The sequence below is a fragment of the Thunnus thynnus genome, chromosome 4 (assembly GCF_963924715.1).
Source record: "Thunnus thynnus chromosome 4, fThuThy2.1, whole genome shotgun sequence".
In the NCBI taxonomy this organism is placed as follows: domain Eukaryota; kingdom Metazoa; phylum Chordata; class Actinopteri; order Scombriformes; family Scombridae; genus Thunnus; species Thunnus thynnus.
The window spans coordinates 478,196-497,673 of NC_089520.1; the positions used below are offsets into that span (position 1 = coordinate 478,196).

A 19,478-nucleotide genomic window follows, 5' to 3' on the forward strand; every position below is an offset into this window, starting at 1 on the left:
ATAACTGGCAGGAGGATTTGTGGACGCCTAAGAGGATTATTAGTACATTTACTGTCTGTGACACATATACCATCCAACATAAGGTTACATTTAAATTCACATCAAACGTTTTATTTCCTTGCATTAATCTCAAAAGACCAGAAGGTATCAAAGATAACTGCAATTTCTTTTCTGGAATTCTTTATTTCCTGAGAAATTCTCTATAAGTTCATAGAAACCAGTTTCATTTAACCTTCTATTGCATTGTGTTGCCATATGTAGCAACAGCTACTTAATGTCAGTTTTACTAAAAGGCAGTAATATAAAATCCATCCACCCATTCAAGTGGGAACTTTTACTTTGATAGGACAAGTAATTGATCAGATCACATTACCAGAGAATCCTGTTTGCACGTCCATTTTCTACAGACATCGACACTGAGGAAGTCATGATCTGAAGGCTCCCAAAGTTGACTAATCGTTTAATATTTAGCCAAAAATCCTTTAAGAAAAACACTGAAATACTATCTGGGGTAAGTTAACTTTTAATTTTCATCATTTAAACCAGTTTAGACATGATAAGTTTTCTGTAAAATGGTAAAATGAATCTGTGTGCATTCAGCCTGTTGAACTGTAACTGACTTGTTAGTTTTCCAGTTTTCCATGAAAGTAAACTCACCATCTGCAGATGTTCACTTGGGCTTCAGGGAATAATGATCAGCATTTAATACACTGATCAATATATGGATTATTAAAGAAAATAATGACAGTCTTGTGATTGAGGTGGCAGTGGGTGGTGGTGCACCAGTGCATTATAGTGAAAGATGTTAATATTTAGGTATAATAGGTCATAGTTTATCTATAATATGTGCTAATATTTTATCCATTAAGATAAATGAGAAGACAAAACATGTTGGTCTACTTTTGTGTCAATAAGCCAATAAAACAGTTTTAGCAAAAACATTTCTTCTTCTTCCCAGAAGATAATATATCATAGATGCTTTACAGTACTTTTGACTGTCTAGTCAGTTATTAGCATTATGCTGCTTTCATAACATGCGAGTCAGATTCTTCTAGAGGGAAAGAGAACGAAGATCTTCCACCAGTGAAGATGAGCCAGCGGGCAGTGATGAAGAGGAAGATGTTGACGTGAACCTGGATGATTATTACGATGTTATTATTACCATACAGTCCAAGTGAAATTGAAAGTATTGGGTTATACATTTCATTAAGTATAAGTTGGATTTGTTTAGTCTTGTTTTCAGTAAAAAGATGTTTTTACAGAATAATAATAATAATATATAATAATATAATAATAATTAGATTTTATGGTACTTTCCACAGTTGTGCAACAATTTACCAACTACCCAAATATTTCAATTATTTAAGTCATTTTAAGTTATAAAAACACATTAAAACATTTTTATGATTTTTAAGTAATAATTCATGCAATAGAGGGTCAATAACTGCGTCACCGACAATAATTCATTTTTAACCCACTTATCAATAAACAATGTTTTCTTTGTAATATCTTTATTGTTCCAAATCAAACATTTATGGGGAGAAAATTGTGTTTCTAAATAATGAACCAGGACGATACGCTTGTTTATAGCAGGCAGACGGTGTAACAGGATCTTATTTATATCAAAACTGCAATGCAGGAGGAATTCAGTATCACCTACTTTTAATTTTTGCAATGCATTTTTTTAAATTATGCACCATTTGCCCTGAACAGTGTTGAGATTAAAAGATATTTTATTATCAGTGCCGTCTGTTTGGTTTGCGGTGGAACAAAACAAAAAAAGTTGTGAAAATAACTGAATTCATGTTTATTCTACAAAGACATTCTAAAATAATCTGGACGAAATTATTGGTGCCATTTAGAAGTTGTAAGAAATAATTGATTTGTACTGATGCTTTAAGCAGACTATTGAGTTTTAATTAGTATCACGTGTGTTTTCAGTCTCTCAATCACTCAGCAGCCAGTTTAAAAGGAGATAGTGACTCACTCTGCTGTTTGAGAAGGTCTGAAGACATTAAAAGAAATGTAACAGCCAATCATGGTCAACGTAAAGGTTACAAGATCATCTCCAAAGAGCTCGATGTTCCTGTGACCACTGCTGCCGATATTATTAAGAAGTTTAAGGCTGATGGAGCTGCAGCCAACATCTCTGGACGTGGTCGCAAGAGGAAAACTGTTTGAATGGTGGAGAAAGAACCAAAGAAAACTTCAATACAGATCCAAGCTGATCTTCAAGTTCAAGGTACAACAGTTTGAAGTGGCAACATCCGTCACTGTCTGAATGAAAACGGGCTCCATGGTAGAAGACCCAGGAAGACCCCACTTCTAAGAGGGAGACACAACAAAGCCAGACTGGACTTTGCCAAAATGCATGTTGATAAGCCACAGTCCTTCTGGGAGAATGTGCTTTGGACAGATGAAACTAAATTAGAGCTTTTTGGTAAATCACACCAACCCAGATGTTTACAGAAGAAAGATGAAGTCTTCAAAGAAAAGAACAGCATGACTATTGTGAGACATGGAGGATGTTGCTTTGCTGCTTCGTGAATCTGTGCAGCACAATGAAATCAGAAGACTATCAAGGTATTTTGGAGAGAAACATGCAGCTCAGTGTCAGAAAGCTGAGTCTTAGTCGCAGGTCATGAGTCTTCCAGCAGGATAATGACCCCAAACATACATCAGAAAGCAGCCAAGAGAGGATGAGAAGAAAACGTTGGAGCGTTCTGAAGCGGCTTCTATGAGTCCTGATCTGAATCCTGCTGAACATCTGTGGAAAGAGCTGAAACCTGCAGCTGGCAGACGGCAGCCATCAAACCTGAGAGAACTGGAGCAGTTTGATCAAGAAGAGTCTGAACTACCGGTGAAGAAGAGTCTGAACTACCAGTGAAGAAGAGTCTGAACAACCAGTGAAGAAGAGTCTGAACAACCAGTGAAGAAGGGTCTGAACTACCAGTGAAGAAGAGGTTGAACAACCAGTGAAGAAGAGTCTGAACTACCAGTGAAGAAGGGTCTGAACTACCAGTGAAGAAGAGGTTGAACAACCAGTGAAGAAGAGTCTGAACTACCAGTGAAGAAGAGTCTGAACTACCAGTGAAGAAGAGTTAGCTTTGGAAAATTATGTGAAACTACTTTTTTAATTATTTAAAAATTTCTATATACTGCAACTTTCTTTGTCTCCTCAATTTTTTGTGATTATTTTTGACTCAGTACACTTTATAGTGACTGTTTATGTTGGTGTTTTTCTTTTCTTTTAGTTAATTTCATGATTCATTTTGTATGTTTTCTATTTTTAAGGTTTGTTAAGTTGGTTTTTTTTGTTTTTGTGACACTTTAATACTTTAATTTTCCTTGAATTATGTATTTTATTTTAAATGCATTAAGATTCTGTAAACAGTTAGCATGGTATACTTTATAATACTTTATTTTCCTTTTTATATATTCTTTTTTCTGTATACAATGGAAACTGCTTATAGTGATCACAGTTACAATAATCAATCGCTTATCAAACAGCTCGGGACAGAATCATTCCTGTGCAAATGCTGTTTAAATAATTTGCTTATAGTAATCAAATAGTCCACTTACAGTGTTCATTTCGGGTCTTTTCATACATGACAACATACGGAAATTTTTTTAAAACTACAGTAATTCTCCCATGATACATGTATGATGTGTGTTTATCAGGTGTTGCAGCAGCTCTGCAGGGTTATTGTGTTTATTTGTAACCATCTGAAACAATCTGAAAATACCGTTTTCTTCCTCTCATTCATCAGATTTCTACCACCGTTTCTCTGAAGCTGTCAGCAAAGCCTTACTTTACTTTTAAACGTTATCAAATGAAGATGAATGTCCTCCCCCCTTCCTAGTAATGTTTTCGTCCTCCCTCATGGCAGAGTTACAGCTCTAATCAGTCTGATCGCCGGCTGTGATTGGCCACCGCACCGTTACGTCTGGTTAACTTCCTTGCTGTGGCCGCCCTGAGGCCCCTGCAGCCCCAACCCCCGCGACCTAAACGCACAACCCGAGGCTGTTGCTGTGTGCACAGTGAAATCATGACAGGAAGAAGAAAGTCTCTCAATGAAGTTTATGACAAACTGCCAAAAAAACGAGCCAACGAGATGCAGCAGTGAAACCACAAGCGTTTAAACAGCTGTTCTGTATTGTGAAACAGTAAATAAAATTCAGTAAATATCCATGTAATAAATATACAAATGTCAATTAGATGGTTATCTGCATAAGAAATAAAGAAAAAGAAAAAAAAATCAGTTATAATCATCATCTGTTTATAGTGATCAAGTTTATACTGTTTATAAGTATAAACAGTAAACTGTCATTATAAACGTTTCCGTTGTGTATTGTTTTCAGCCTGTTTTCTTCAATCTGAATACAAACAACACAACTTTATTGCTTGCAGTGTAAACGCCAATCCTTCCCATCATTGACCCTAAACCTGGCGTACACTCTGCTCATGTTTTAACTCGTGTTATTTGTACACCATTGGGTGAGACTGGGTTGATTGTTTTTTTTTATAATTTTATTTGAATTGTACTTATGTTTATATAGAATAGTACTTATGTTTTCTTTATTATTTACATGCATTATCATGTGAACAAATTAATGAGATAAAATGTCTGGAGGTTCATGAAGTCTTTGTATTACAGGATATTTACACAGTGAAGATAATAAAGCAACACAACAGCAGAATTAGTCCTTTAATTTGTCTTCATGTCAACAAACACATCTGAACAATCATCATTTTAAAAGCCAGTTCTAGGTTTTAATCTTCATGTATACAGACTAAAGTGCTTTATGATAAAACTGATTGTGATTCAGCAATAAAACATTCTGACTTGATTAAATCACAGTTGAATGTGATCTGTGTGATGAAAATTAAAAACAGCATTATATTAACAGAAAAGGCCTCACTTTCCACTGTAAGAAGATTCTGTTTGGCTTTATACTTTTTTTCTTTTTGTTCCAAATACACAGCATCTCTTTTAGTATTGATCTGTTATTGTCATCTTCAGTGTTAGAGACAAATTATATTAAATTTCTTTTCTCACGTTAAAATGCAGCTGAAATTTTACCTCCTAATGACTCTTTATATCATAATCATACTTAGTGTCTCATAATTACAACAAAAAATCTGATTATAACATGTTTTCTTGTAATTATGACTTGTGTGTCATATTTATGACATAATTACAATAAAAATATAATATGAAAAATAAAAAATAGTATTTGTGTACATCATTATATATACAGTTATTTTCATTTTAAAAATCCAGTTTCTTGTAATAATGTGATATGAATTGCATCAGTATGAGATCTTTTCATATAATTATGACTTCCATATATAGATAAGTAAAATTTAGCACATTGTAATTATAAAGAAAAGCATCTCAAAATATGGATTTGGTAATTTTTTCATCATTATGATTTCTGAAAGTTTAACATGATTAGCATCTTGTAATTACAACACAATTTTGTATCTCATACTTACAAGACACATATATCGTATATTTTCTTGTTATTATGACTTCTGTATTTATGAATGTGAATAGGACCGTCTACAACAGAATACAGATGTTAAAGATACATTTTTTTCTCACATGTTAAAGTGCAGCTGATACTAAAAAGTCCTTTTTTTCCTGAAGAATCTCCTGCAGACACACAGAGGAGATGTTTGTTTTTATCTCTTCATTGTAAACGAGTTTCATGATGTCCGTCCGTCTTCAGCCAGACATTTCAGAGGAAGTACAGTTGAGAAAAGTCTCTCAGGTCTGATTCCTGACCATAAAAATACATTTACACTCAATGCATTCTTGTAATTACATGACTAATTACATGACACAAAATTACAGTAATTACAAAATACAAGATATGTTTTTTGTAATTATGAGATACAAACTTTGTAATTACAACAAGCATACACTGTGTCTTTTGTCTCTAACATATTTTTCCTGTATTTCAAAAATACATGAAAATGTCAATAAAATTACAAAAATATACTGTCAATTTACATGTCTACTGTAAAATAACATGTAAAATGGATAACTGTTAATTGCCATAAAATTTCCATTAAAAAAGAAAATGTAGCTTTTTTCACAAAAAAAGACTTAAAATGTGTGTATTTGTATATATAATTATAAAAGAAACATGGCCTTTTACAAGGAGTCATTTTAAACCTGATTATTTCTATAATAGCACTGTCAGTACATTTTTATTGGAAATTTGTATAAAAATTGTTTTTAAAGTTGGAAATACCCTTATTTGTCATTAAAAAGCCAGATTATATGCAAGATTTCATGTAAAATGAAAGTGACAAACTGTATGTTAATTATGGAATTTACTGTATTTTTATAAAATGCTTTTTTCCATTATTTTCCTGTATTTTATTGGTGCTCCATCTGCTGGAATATTACCATCTTTTATATTTTTTACAGTGTAATTACAAGAGAAAATCTCTCTTTTTCCCTGTAGTGAGGCATTGTGCTGCCAGTCTTCATACAAGACACCAGTCTGATCATCGTTGTGAGATCTTTTCTTATAATTATGACTTTGCAGCCCATGATAACAAAAATAAATCTTGCATATTGTAAGAACAAAATATGAATCTCAAAATCCAACGTATGCAACACAACACATACACAACAAGGACATCAGTGCATAACTTCTGTTCTGCATTTTTATTGTAGCCCATTGTAGATCATAATTATGAGATCTTTTATTGTAATTTTGATTTGTTTCTTTTAAAATGACAGGTAGTTCATCTTGTAATAAAAATAATGTCTTAATTATGACTTCTGTTTATTGTAATCATGACTCAGAATCTCATAATTACAAGGACAAATCTTATATTTGTAATTATGTCACAAGATGTGAATCTTGATTATTGTAGATAAATATGATATATTTTCTCATAAGTTTTACTTCAGAATATCGTAATTTAACACAAATTTCTTGTAATTATGACTCAGCATTTTGTAATAAAGAGAAAAAAATCTCGTAACTCATGAGATTAAATCTTTTCTTGTAATTATTTATTTTCTCATAATTAGGACTTCTGTGTTTTGTAAATAAACTTAGCATAAGTCATAATCATAAATAAAATTTTTACATACGTATTTCATAATAATGAGCCCTTTTCTCTTAATTATGACTTCTTATGTCCTCCTCAGCGTGTCCTCCTCAGCGTGTCCTCAGCATGTCCTCAGCGTGTCCTCCTCAGCGTGTCCTCAGCATGTCCTCAGCATGTCCTCAGCATGTCCTCAGCGTGTCCTCAGCGTGTCCTCAGCATGTCCTCAGCATGTCCTCAGCGTGTCCTCAGCATGTCCTCAGCGTGTCCTCAGCGTGTCCTCAGCATGTCCTCCTCGGCATGTCCTCAGCATGTCCTCCTCAGCGTGTCCTCCTCAGCATGTCCTCAGCGTGTCCTCAGCGTGTCCTCCTCAGCATGTCCTCAGTGTGTCCTCAGCATGTCCTCAGCATGTCCTCAGCGTGTCCTCCTCAGCATGTCCTCAGCGTGTCCTCAGCTTGTCGTCAGCTTGTCCTCAGCATGTCCTCCTCAACGTGTCCTCCTCAGCATGTCCTCAGCGTGTCCTCAGCGTGTCCTCCTCAGCGTGTCCTCAGCATGTCCTCAGCATGTCCTCCTCAGCATGTCCTCCTCAGCATGTCCTCAGCATGTCCTCCTCAGCATGTCCTCAGCGTGTTCTCAGCATGTCCTCCTCAGCATGTCCTCAGCGTGTCCTCAGTGTGTCCTCCTCAGCATGTCCTCAGCATGTTCTCAGCATGTCCTCCTCAGCATGTCCTCAGCGTGTCCTCAGCATGTCCTCAGCGTGTCCTCCTCAGCATGTCCTCAGCGTGTCCTCAGCATGTCCTCAGCATGTCCTCCTCAGCATGTCCTCAACGTGTCCTCCTCAGCATGTCCTCAGCGTGTCCTCAGCGTGTCCTCCTCAGCATGTCCTCAGCATGTCCTCCTCAGCATGTCCTCAGCATGTCCTCAGCATGTCCTCAGCGTGTCCTCAGTGTCAGCAGCTCTGTCTCTACACTTCTTTTTCGTCTTTACTTTGAAACGACGTCCGTCTCAGATTCTCCTTCACTTTGACAAACTCCGGTGCTTTCAGGTTTTCCTCCTGCTGCAGCTCGTGCTGCTTCTCCAGCTGCAACACAAACCCAACAACGTTTATCATTACTGTCAATGAAAATACACACATGTGTGTGTGTGTGTGTGGTCCAGGTATTCCTCACGTTGTGGGGACATAAATCTTTTGGGGACAGAAAGCAAGTCCCCTTAACGTAAACTTGGATTAAAGTTAAGGTTAGTTTAGGTTTATATTAAGGTTAGAGTAAGTCTCCAGGAAATGAATGTAAGTGTGTGTGTGAGTGTCTGTGTGTGTGTCTGTGTGTGTGTATGTGTGTGTGTTTGTGTGTGTATGTGTGTGTGTGTGTGTGTGTCTCTGTGTGTGTGTGTGTGTGTGTGTGTGTGTCTCTCTGTGTGTGTGTCTGTGTGTGTGTATGTGTGTGTGTTTGTGTGTGTATGTGTGTGTGTGTGTGTGTGTGTGTGTCTCTGTGTGTGTGTGTGTGTGTGTCTGTGTGTGTGTGTGTGTGTGTGTGTGTGTGTGTGTGTGTGTGTGTGTGTGTGTGTGTATGTGTGTTACCTCCTCCAGCTTCTGGTGTCTCTTCCTCAGTTCAGCCTCTAGCGGTGAAATCTTCCTGCGAGCTTCGTCCTCCTTCTTCCTCTGTTTGATCAGCTGATCTCTCTTCCTGGACTCCAGAACTCTCTGCAGCTCCGGCTTCGTCTCCACGCTGACGCCAGCCCTGAACACACACACACACACAACATGCAGCACACATGCAGAGAAAGGGCAATGTGTTATTGGTTGAAGTTGTGTTGTAGTCTGTGTTTCCTCCAGCAGGGGGCGGTCCGTTATCACCACATCACTGTCAGCTGTTTGTCTTTAACAGAAATGTTTTACAGTAGGACACATGTACTGTTTGTTATTGTGCTGCTTTATGTTTTAACTGTGACCTGTTGAAGGACTGCAGATGTTAGCCGTAAGCTAACTCTGGTACAAACATTAAACATTAAAATAATCTGCTTTCAATGATAATGTATCTGATTTTTAACTCAGCAAAAAATATATTATAGTTGTATCTGTAATATCTATTTTTTTTACTTTATTTATTTTTCATATATTTGTATATTTGAGTCTTTTTAGTTATTGTATATATCTTATCATTTAATTGTATTTGTTTTTTTTACCTACTTCACTGTGTTTGTACTCAGATTTATGACAAGTGGCTGCTTCTGATCCTTTTGGATCAATAAAGTAATCTATCAATATATTTTATTATTTCAGTAAACTATCATCTCCTCCTTCATGTAAAAATCCAGAATCTGTGAATGTGTAAATATTGTTGGTTTCTAAAGTTTTCCTGCTGGAGACCAGATGTTTCCTCCTTTTCTGTAAAGTTCATCTCAGCGTTTTTACTCCGCAGGCTTCAAGTTTCCACGTCACACACACGTGTGTCAGCTGCATACTGGACCACGATTGGCTCCAAACTAGTTGTGATGTCATAAATCCTGCAGGTACGTCCAGGTGTTAAACTGAGATTTAAGGCGAAACTCTGAGAACAAACTGCACAGAGAAGAAGAAGAAGAAGAAGAAGAAGATGTTTTTAGTGGTCGCAGTTATTGTATAATTCATTTCCAGAATCACTGACATCTCAAAATTTTTAAAAATATATTTATTTTTATGAGGTCTTTATTTAACACACTGTTTCCAACATGTCTTATCTGTTTGATCACTACTGTTGTTTTATTGATTTTGTTTTTATTTTTTATTCTTTTTAATTATTTATAATCTTATACTAAGAGTATTTTATTTTATTTTAATATATGATTTTCCTGTAAACTGTAGAACTGAAATGTCTTAACCATGTAAAGCACTTTGTAACCTTGTTTTGAAAAGTGCAGTATAGATAAAGTTTATTATTATTATTATTGTTGTTGTTGTTGTTGTTGTTATACAGCAGCAGTTCATTTGACTCAATTAAAACATCTAAATTTTATTTAAATGAGTCCAGATGAAGCGATTCTGTCCTGTCAGTCTTCCTGCAACATATTAAGTATTTGTATAATATGTTTGTATTGTATGTGCTGCATATGTGTATATTTATTTTAATTAATTATTGTGCGTCTTCTGCACTACTAATAAAATAAACCACACTAATTATAGTTGTATAATTGTGATGAACTATTGTGTATATTTCTTAAAACTTAAAACCACTGCAGGCAGTTTCATTTAAAATATGATGAAGTCAAACAGGTCTGTATTTAATTTTGAATTTTAAAATCTGATGTAAAGAATCAAAACAAAACAGCAGACATGAATATAATGTGGAACAAAAACAGAAAATATATTTAGTATTAAGTGTATTTTAGTTCTATATTTCATTTGGTAATGTTTTAATTTACAGGTTCCTTCATTTTATACCAAATTCTTGTTTTTTCTGTGATTTCCTGGAATCTGATGGTTCATTTCTAGGACATTTTACAGAACACTCGTCTGGTGCAGTTTGATAGAAATATTTAGGTTTTCAGTTTACACAGACTTTAATAAATTGGACTCTTGACACAAAATACTCAGTTTTCAGTGGGTAGTTTTGTGTTTCAGACTCCATATTAGCATATTTGATTGTCTCTTAAAAACTTTGTAATGAGCACATTTCTCCTTTATGATCAAAGCTTTCAAACGAACATCATCAGACTGAACAGAAGCCACTTTCAGGAAACTTCATTAATAGGAAAGTAAGGTATCCATAAAATAATGTGCTACCTTAATTGTTGATAGATTCTATTTTCCTTACAATTTGTACCAAAATCTTTGCAAAATGTCGTGAAAATTGACAACAAATTATATAAAACTTCCAGAAAATGATCATAGCAAAAATGGCCTGTAATATAAAAGGTTTAGTTGTTATCAGTATGTTTAAATGGTAAATTCATTATAATTCTCAGGTCAAACAAACGTCAGACTGTTTACTGCTGTTTGTTCAAACTGAAGAGAAAATAGCTGAATGTGACAAATCGAATCTGTTTCAGCTTCTTTCACAACTTTCTGCTGAACAGCCTCTTTTATCTGAAGGCGTTTCTGTCTCTGACACTGTTTTATTCGTGTCTCTCTGGCCGTCCTCCAGTTTTCCTCCTAAAACTGAAGAGAAAAAGTCGACCTCGCTTTGTCCTCGGTGAGAAAGAGAGAGAGAGGCGATGTGAAAACTTTCCCAGCATCCTCAGCGGTGCAGACCTGTTGCCTAGCAGCGTCCGCTCTCTTCTTCACAAACTTCACACAATCTGAACTCGATGGTCGACACAGAAGAAACGGACGCAGAGAGGACAGCAGAATTAAAAACCAGAAGGACAGAAAATACTGCTGTCTGATTGGTCAGCACGTGATGACAACATATTCCCATCAGACGCTGCATCAACACATAATGCAGAGGCAGCGAGAGTTTATCCAAAACTGTCTCACTTTCCAAAATGTCTTCTTTACAAAGTGGGGACATTTTTACAAAGTGGGGACTTTTTTTACAAAGTGGGGACTGTTTTACAAAGTGGGGACATTTTTACAAAGTGGGGACGTTTTTACAAAGTGGGGACTGTTTTAAAAAGTGGGGACATTTTTACAAAGTGGGGACGTTTTTACAAAGTGGGGACTGTTTTACAAAGTGGGGACTTTTTTACAAAGTGGGGACATTTTTACAAAGTGGGGATGTTTTTACAAAGTGGGGATGTTTTTACAAAGTGGGGATGTTTTTATAAAGTGGGGACTTTTTTACAAAGTGGGGACGTTTTTACAAAGTGGGGATGTTTTTACAAAGTGGGGATGTTTTTACAAAGTGGGGACTTTTTTACAAAGTGGGGACATTTTTACAAAGTGGGGATGTTTTTAAAAAGTGGGAACTTTTTTACAAAGTGGGGACTGTTTTACAAAGTGGGGACTGTTTTACAAAGTGGGGATGTTTTTAAAAAGTGGGAACTTTTTTACAAAGTGGGGACTGTTTTACAAAGTGGGGATGTTTTTACAAAGCGGGAATGTTTTTAAAAAGTGGGAACTTTTTTACAAAGTGGGGACTGTTTTACAAAGTGGGGACATTTTTACAAAGCGGGAACTTTTTTACAAAGTGGGGATGTTTTTACAAAGTGGGGACATTTTTACAAAGTGGGGACATTTTTAAAAAGTGGGAACTTTTTTACAAAGTGGGGACGTTTTTAAAAAGTGGGAACTTTTTTACAAAGTGGGGACTGTTTTACAAAGCGGGGACGTTTTTACAAAGTGGGGACTTTTTTACAAAGTGGGGACTGTTTTACAAAGTGGGGACGTTTTTACAAAGTGGGGGCATTTTTACAAAGTGGGGACTTTTTTACAAAGTGGGGACTTTTTTACAAAGTGGGGACTGTTTTACAAAGTGGGGATGTTTTTACAAAGTGGGGGCATTTTTACAAAGTGGGGACTTTTTTACAAAGTGGGGACTTTTTTACAAAGTGGGGACTGTTTTACAAAGTGGGAATTGTTTTACAAAGTGGGGACTGTTTTACAAAGTTGGGATGTTTTTACAAAGTGGGGGCATTTTTACAAAGTGGGGACTGTTTTTACAAAGTGGGGACTTTTTTTACAAAGTGGGGATGTTTTTACAAAGTGGGGACGTTTTTACAAAGTAGGGGCTGTTTTACAAAGTGGGGACTGTTTTACAAAGTGGGAACTTTTTTACAAAGTGGGGAAGTTTTTACAAAGTGGGAACATTTTTAAAAAGTGGGAACTTTTTTACAAAGTGGGGACTGTTTAACAAAGTGGGGACTGTTTTTGCAAAGTGGGGACTGTTTTTGCAAAGTGGGGACTGTTTTACAAAGTGAGGACGTTTTTAAAAGGTGGAAACTTTTTTACAAAGTGGGGACTTTTTTTATAAAATGAGGACTGTTTTACAAAGTGGGGACTTTTTTTTTTACAAGGTGAGAACATTTCTACAAAGTCAGACATTTTTATAAAGTGGGAACTTTTTTACAAAGTGGGGATGTTTTTACAAATGGGAACGTTTTTAAAAAGTGGAGACTTTTTTACAAAGTGGGGATGTTTTTACAAATGGGAACGTTTTTAAAAAGTGGAGACTTTTTTATAAAATGAGGACTGTTTTACAAAGTGGGGACGTTTTTACAAAGTGGGGACATTTTTACAAAGTGGGGACGTTTTTAAAAAGTGGGAACTTTTTTTACAAAGTGGGGACTGTTTTACAAAGTGGGGACTGTTTTACAAAGTGGGGATGTTTTTACAAAGTGGAGACTGTTTTACAAAGTGGGGACGTTTTTACAAAGTGCAGATGTTTTTACAAAGCGGGGACTTTTTTATAAAATGAGAACATTTTTCCAAAGACTATCTTTACTTTATAAAATATCAGGGCATCACTGTTTACTCATGAAGTAAAGCTCAAACTTCCTCACAGCCACACTCATACTCTCACACTCCCTGTTACCGTTTGTAGCTGCTCAGCAGCTCTCGGTGAAGCTCTTGGTGGCTTTTTGAAGATTTGACAGGATTGACCAGTTTTTTGGGTTTAATGAGGTCATCGTCCTCGTCTCTGTCCAGGTAGTCGGGCTGGGGGACGTAGCTGGACACTGGAGACGGCTTCCTGTGGACATCATCAGACAGATGCTGCTGCAGGCCTGCATATGCTGAAGCTGGAGACATGAGGACAGAGAGGACAGGGTATTATACAAAGTAAAAATCACAAGAAGACAAAGAACACAAACAAAGAAACTATCATCTGATCTACTGAAGATTTACACGCTTGAACCGGCTGTCAGATTCAGTTCAGGTGTTGGTGAAACCCTCTCCATGCACAGAAAGTGATCCAGAGTAAATCCAGAACAGTCCATTAGTCTGTCTGTTAGTCTGTTCAACACTTTGGTCCAGAGTGAGACATCTCAACAACAACTGATCTGAGTCAGTAAAAATAAAAACATCTTATATAAGTTTGACTAAAGAGTCACAACATTCTTCACATCAGTCACCAGCTTCTCCTTCACCTTCTCATGATTATATTTATCCATCATTCATCATATAGCGCTCCCTCCAGGAAACTGCGATTTTACGATCACAATAATTAACGCAAATCCAAGAAATCTCTGCAGTATCTACGAGAGCTTCAGTTTCACTAAATTACCGCAACTTTTCTGCATGAAATGTCCAAATCAACAGACACTTGTGATTTGGACCATTTGTAGCATTTGATGTGATGGTAACTGACGTCATCACAGCGTGCAGGAAGAGATTATATATGACTATTAAAAAAATCACATTTTCCTTTTCCTGCAATTTTGCTGCAAAAAGAGACATGAAAAGCCGCTGCAAAATCAAAAACTTTTGGCTGCAATAATCACAAAACACCTGTGAAATCCTGGAGGGAGTGATATCTGCTTCGATATACTGAAACATGTACATATAACATTATACATGTAAACAGTATATATGTACATTACTGTTCATTCAATCTGTAAATAATCACACAAACAATCTGGGATAGAAGAAAACAAACAAAGAAACAAACAAACAATTATTCCCAAAGAATTAGAACAGCAGGAAACAAAACAACTGAGCAGAAAAGTTTTTCTACAGATTGAAAAGGTGCCGGCTGAAGATACACTTTTTACAACATTTATATAATTATATATGTAAATGGAAACGATGCACAGATTTAAGAAGCATATAGTAACAATTTGAAGTGAGAATCATCTGCGGATATCGTATAAAAAGTCTAATTTATTTAATCACATGTTTGATGAAACGTTTCCATTACAAAGTTTACTGGTGAGTTTATACAGTTTCAAACATTTTAATTTGTCATTTCAATGTTTTGTTATTTGTCGTCTTTGAAACTCACACATGATCAATTTTGTACTTTTTATAAATGGTTGATTGTTCAGCTGTGGAGGACGGACGCAGATCACATACTTAAGTAAAAGTAGATATACTGCAGTATGAAAATACGGTGTTGCATTTGGTACTTAGAGTATCAAAAGTAAAAGTACCTCTGCAGAAACGTGGCCTCTGTAAGTGTAAAACTATAAAACTATAACTAAAAATCATTGGATTATTAACACAATGCATCAGACAGATTTTTAAAGTGATTCACATGGAAATAAAAACAGGACAAATGAATAAAGACAATAAAATAAATACTGCGACAGAGCAGCGCTAAAAACATCAACCAATATAATAATCAAATATTAAAGAGATAAAACAAGGACACATACAGGTACATCCACAGATTATATATAAGCCATATCTTCCTACACATGTAACATGATACATATGCACAGACAAACACTCAGAACATTATAAGACTGTTTTCTTAAAAAAGTAACTTTGCATATAAAATCTGTAAAGTAACTTGTTGCTACAGCTGTGAAAGTAAAAGTATAAAACAGCATAAAATGTACAAGTACCTCAAAGTTGTAAATGTATTTAGTTACTTTGCAACACTGAATGTTTGTATTGATCTAAATATTTGACTGAATCCATTGTGTTTGATGCTGAATTTACATCTCACAGTCCATGTGGACAGATTTTACAGTCTCGATGATCTTCAGACCAGTTTGCTCTCTCCAGTTTCTGTCCATCGTCCCTGTTTGTCTGAGAGAAGAAAGAACAGATTATCGGGCATCTGATCCGAGTCCTCCTCAGATATTCTGGGAGACAGAGATCCAGTTTCATACCGGCCGGTTCACACAATGACCTCTTTCTCAAGTGCAACCAGAGAACACATCCACCATCCAGCTTCATATTTCAGAAAAATGAAATGAGCTCTGATGTTTGGCCATCTCAGTCAGAGACACGGGGACAGCTGAACACATGAATTATCAGCCTCCATCTCCTGGTGTCTGGATCTCCAGCAGATGTTGGATCCTGCAGGGATTTACACTCAGACCACTTACTGCAGTTCAGTCTTTATTGTCCCACATGAGAAACTGAAGCAGTGTGATAAAAACAGACACAATGAAGCAGACTCATCTGCCAACATTTAGAAAAAGTAACACACATAATAATAATAATAATGATAATAATAAAAACAAATGAAAACAGGGAAGATCAGTTTACTGATATCTGTAAAACAATGAGACAGGGACTGTATTTGTGTCAACTACAAAAAGGTGAAAAATTAGTTGGAGTGCAGTTAAAAAAATGAATGAACGATTCTTTGGTGAGTTCGATATGAATCTCCTGCACCAGGAAGTAGCCACAGCCACAGGAAGTAGCCACAGCCACAGGAAGTAGCCACAGCCTCAGGAAGTAGCCACAGCCTCAGGAAGTAGCCACAGCCACAGGAAGTAGCCACAGCCTCAGGAAGTAGCCACAGCCTCAGGAAGTAGCCACAGCCACAGGAAGTAGCCACAGCCTCAGGAAGTAGCCACAGCCACAGGAAGTAGCCACAGCCACAGGGAGTAGCCACAGCCTCGCACTCTGACCCGTGTGACGCTTTAATCAGAGCAGTTGGTGACTGACTGACACACGTTTGACTCCAGTCGACCTGAATCCAACTAAACCAGATTCAACCGGACTCGACTCGTCATCGGCCTCGTTTGGTGTAAGATGGTATTAAAACTCAGGCCAAGCTGTCTTAAGTCAATCTTTTTCTTGTCTTGATGTTCCGATAAAATCAAACTTGTGTAATATTATCATAAGTTCAATGACGTGAACATTGTCAACAACCAATTGGAGCGCTCCGTCCAGCACCAAACAGGAAGCAGCAAACCGGGCAGTGACTGTAAAAGCCATAAAAACTCCTCAAATAGCGTCACACACACGACAGACGGTGAATTAACAGCGTTATGAGTCATGTTTAATTCGCCGTGTATCTGATCCTCCAACCAGCAGTCTGCTCCCACTGACGGTGCCGCTAACCGACGGAGGCTGTAAAATATAAAGTTTGTTCTGAAAGTTACAGTTTATCTTTATTGATTATATTGATGCTGAACTGGCAAGAAGACTGTCGACATATGACGCCTTTTGTCTTGTGTTTCTAGAGTTTTCTTGTTTTTGTGGACACGTGAAGAATTGTTAATGTCATATTTCTTAAAGGGAGTTTGGTGTAATCTTTTCCTGGAGAGAGCAGGAGCTTCAGTTTAGTTCAAACTGCTAATATTTACATTTTTAATGTTTTGTCACCACTACAGAAACAGCAGCTAACTGCTAAAGCATGATGAGGTTGTCTGACTGCTGTTAGTTATTGGTTTGATTAATGGTTTATAGTCTAATGATGCGATGATCAGGCTAATTATCTGCTGATTGGATTCAGTTTCTAACAGTCTGCAGTAAATTGTCGCCCTTTAAACTACTTTCCTAATGAAACTTGATGTGATGGTTTTATTAAACTTAAAAGCTCAGCCCTGTAGTTTCCTTTCTTATAAATCATATTAACATTTATTCACCCAGAGAAAGCGAATATGTCTCTGTATGATATGACCTCCTCTCTGTCAGCTGCTGTGTATTTACTGCTTTTTCACACATGATTTCAGGCCAGTTGGAGAAGTTAAACCTGTGACTTTCTGCCTTTGTTTGTCTGTTTCTACTGTATTTCATGCAGTTTTTAAACAGAAATCCTCCAACATCCAGCAGCTGAATGATGTGTCCAGATAGTAACTGGTTGAAGTGGTTTCTGTGGGCAGCTGTATAAACAGTTGTACAAATACAATTACAGGACAACACCTTTTGAAATGTGATCGTCTTTGCTGATATCTACTAAACGTTAACCCAAATAAATTTTTATTTGTAAGAAAGAAAAATGAGTTAATAACAGGAACAATCAGCATGTTGTGTCTGTTGTTTCTCTTCACAGTTGTTGTTGTTCAGTTATAACTGAATGAATGAAATGAATTGGCTGGTTTTTCAGAACAAACCACTGCACACACAAGAGCAGCTTCTGTTTCTGCTCCGTTGTTCAACAGTTTTTCTTCTTGTAAATTTCACCACCAGGAGCAGGATGGGAAATAATCTCTAAATGAATCTAGTTGAAGTCTTGCAAATCTTTACAAAGTCTTAAAGCTCAGTGATTTATGACAGATTGCCTTTAGATGTGAGAGGGTGTCAGACTTTAGTCTTGTCTGAAGTCCTCTAGTGTATATTCAGCATTAAACGTCACTGAAGAACATCAGATCTGTGTGGAGCAGGTGATTTCTGCTGCAGGAAGTCTGCCTGGACTTTGACATATTCAGTGGTTTCGTATTGATTTGAGACAGGACGTGCAAACTAAAGCCTCTCTGTAGTTTATCGACGTCCCTTTGAGTGCATGTTATCTGTTACAACTAGAAGCCGTATTCCTGCTTCAGCCTGATAACTGAGACGTTTCTGCAGAGGAAGACGGTCTGAAATGTTCCAGTAAGTCAGAGGATCTTTTCTCTGTTAATTCATCCTGATGATTAAAAACACACTGAAGTTCAGAACCAGATCAAACCAAGAACCTTTGTTATGACTTCTGATAATAAAGCCTGATGAGATGCAGGATCTCACTTTGGTTAATCAATATTTTTCAGGCAGCATGTAAGCAAACAGATGTGATAAGTGTTCAAACGGCAGGTTAAAGTCTGCGGCTCCTCTTATATAAACACAGAGTTCACATACTGACATGTTGCAGAAGATAAACTAGTCTGATGGATCAAACTGTGCAGATATCCTGTTTTTTTACAACAAACTTTCAAACTTATCACCTTTAACATTCATATGTTAAAAAGTAACTCACAGGTTGTTCATACTGACTAAACTGAATCTGCTACGTTATTCACACACTTAGTTCAGGATGGAGACAGAAAAATAATAAATAATAAACATGATCCGCTGCAATGAGACGAGACATGAAACTCACCCAAAACAGTAAATATGAAGCTTGCACTGCTGAACTGATGTATGTTCATTCATTTTTACAGAGTCCACTTAGATCCACTGCACTACTAATACTGCATGTACTGACACACAGATCTGTATATAATATAATATGACCCTACCAGACCAGGACCAAACTGGGACAAAAACACCAGATAATACTGGACCAAACTGGGACAAAAACACCAGGTAATACTGGACCAAACCGGGACAAAAACACCGGATAATACTGGACCAAACCGGGACAAAAACACCAGGTAATACTGGACCAAACCGGGACAAAAACACCAGATAATACTGGACCAAACCGGGACAAAAACACCAGATAATACTGGAGCAAACCGGGACAAAAACACCAGGTAATACTGGACCAAACTGGGACATAAACACCAGGTAATACTGGACCAAACCGGGACAAAAACACCAGATAATACTGGAGCAAACCGGGACAAAAACACCAGAGAATACTGGACCAAACTGGGACAAAAACACCAGAGAATACTGGACCAAACTGGGACAAAAACACCAGAGAATACTGGACCAAACCGGGAC

The 19,478-nt window shown here is 36.8% G+C and overlaps 1 protein-coding gene across 2 annotated transcripts in view; it reads right to left on the minus strand.

Moving 5' to 3' along the window:
- Positions 1–4,695: 4,695 nt before the first annotated feature.
- si:ch211-236d3.4 (protein FAM107B) overlaps positions 4,696–19,478 on the minus strand; it is a 28,459-nt gene continuing 13,676 nt past the window's right edge. For both annotated transcript variants that reach the window (XM_067586092.1, XM_067586093.1), the window contains 3 exons: positions 13,525–13,729; positions 8,655–8,814; positions 4,696–8,156 (listed from right to left, as the gene is read on the minus strand). In XM_067586092.1, coding sequence (XP_067442193.1) covers positions 8,040–8,156; positions 8,655–8,814; positions 13,525–13,729 — 482 coding nt within the window. In that variant the 3' untranslated portion in view covers positions 4,696–8,039. The remainder of the gene's footprint in view (positions 8,157–8,654; positions 8,815–13,524; positions 13,730–19,478) is intronic.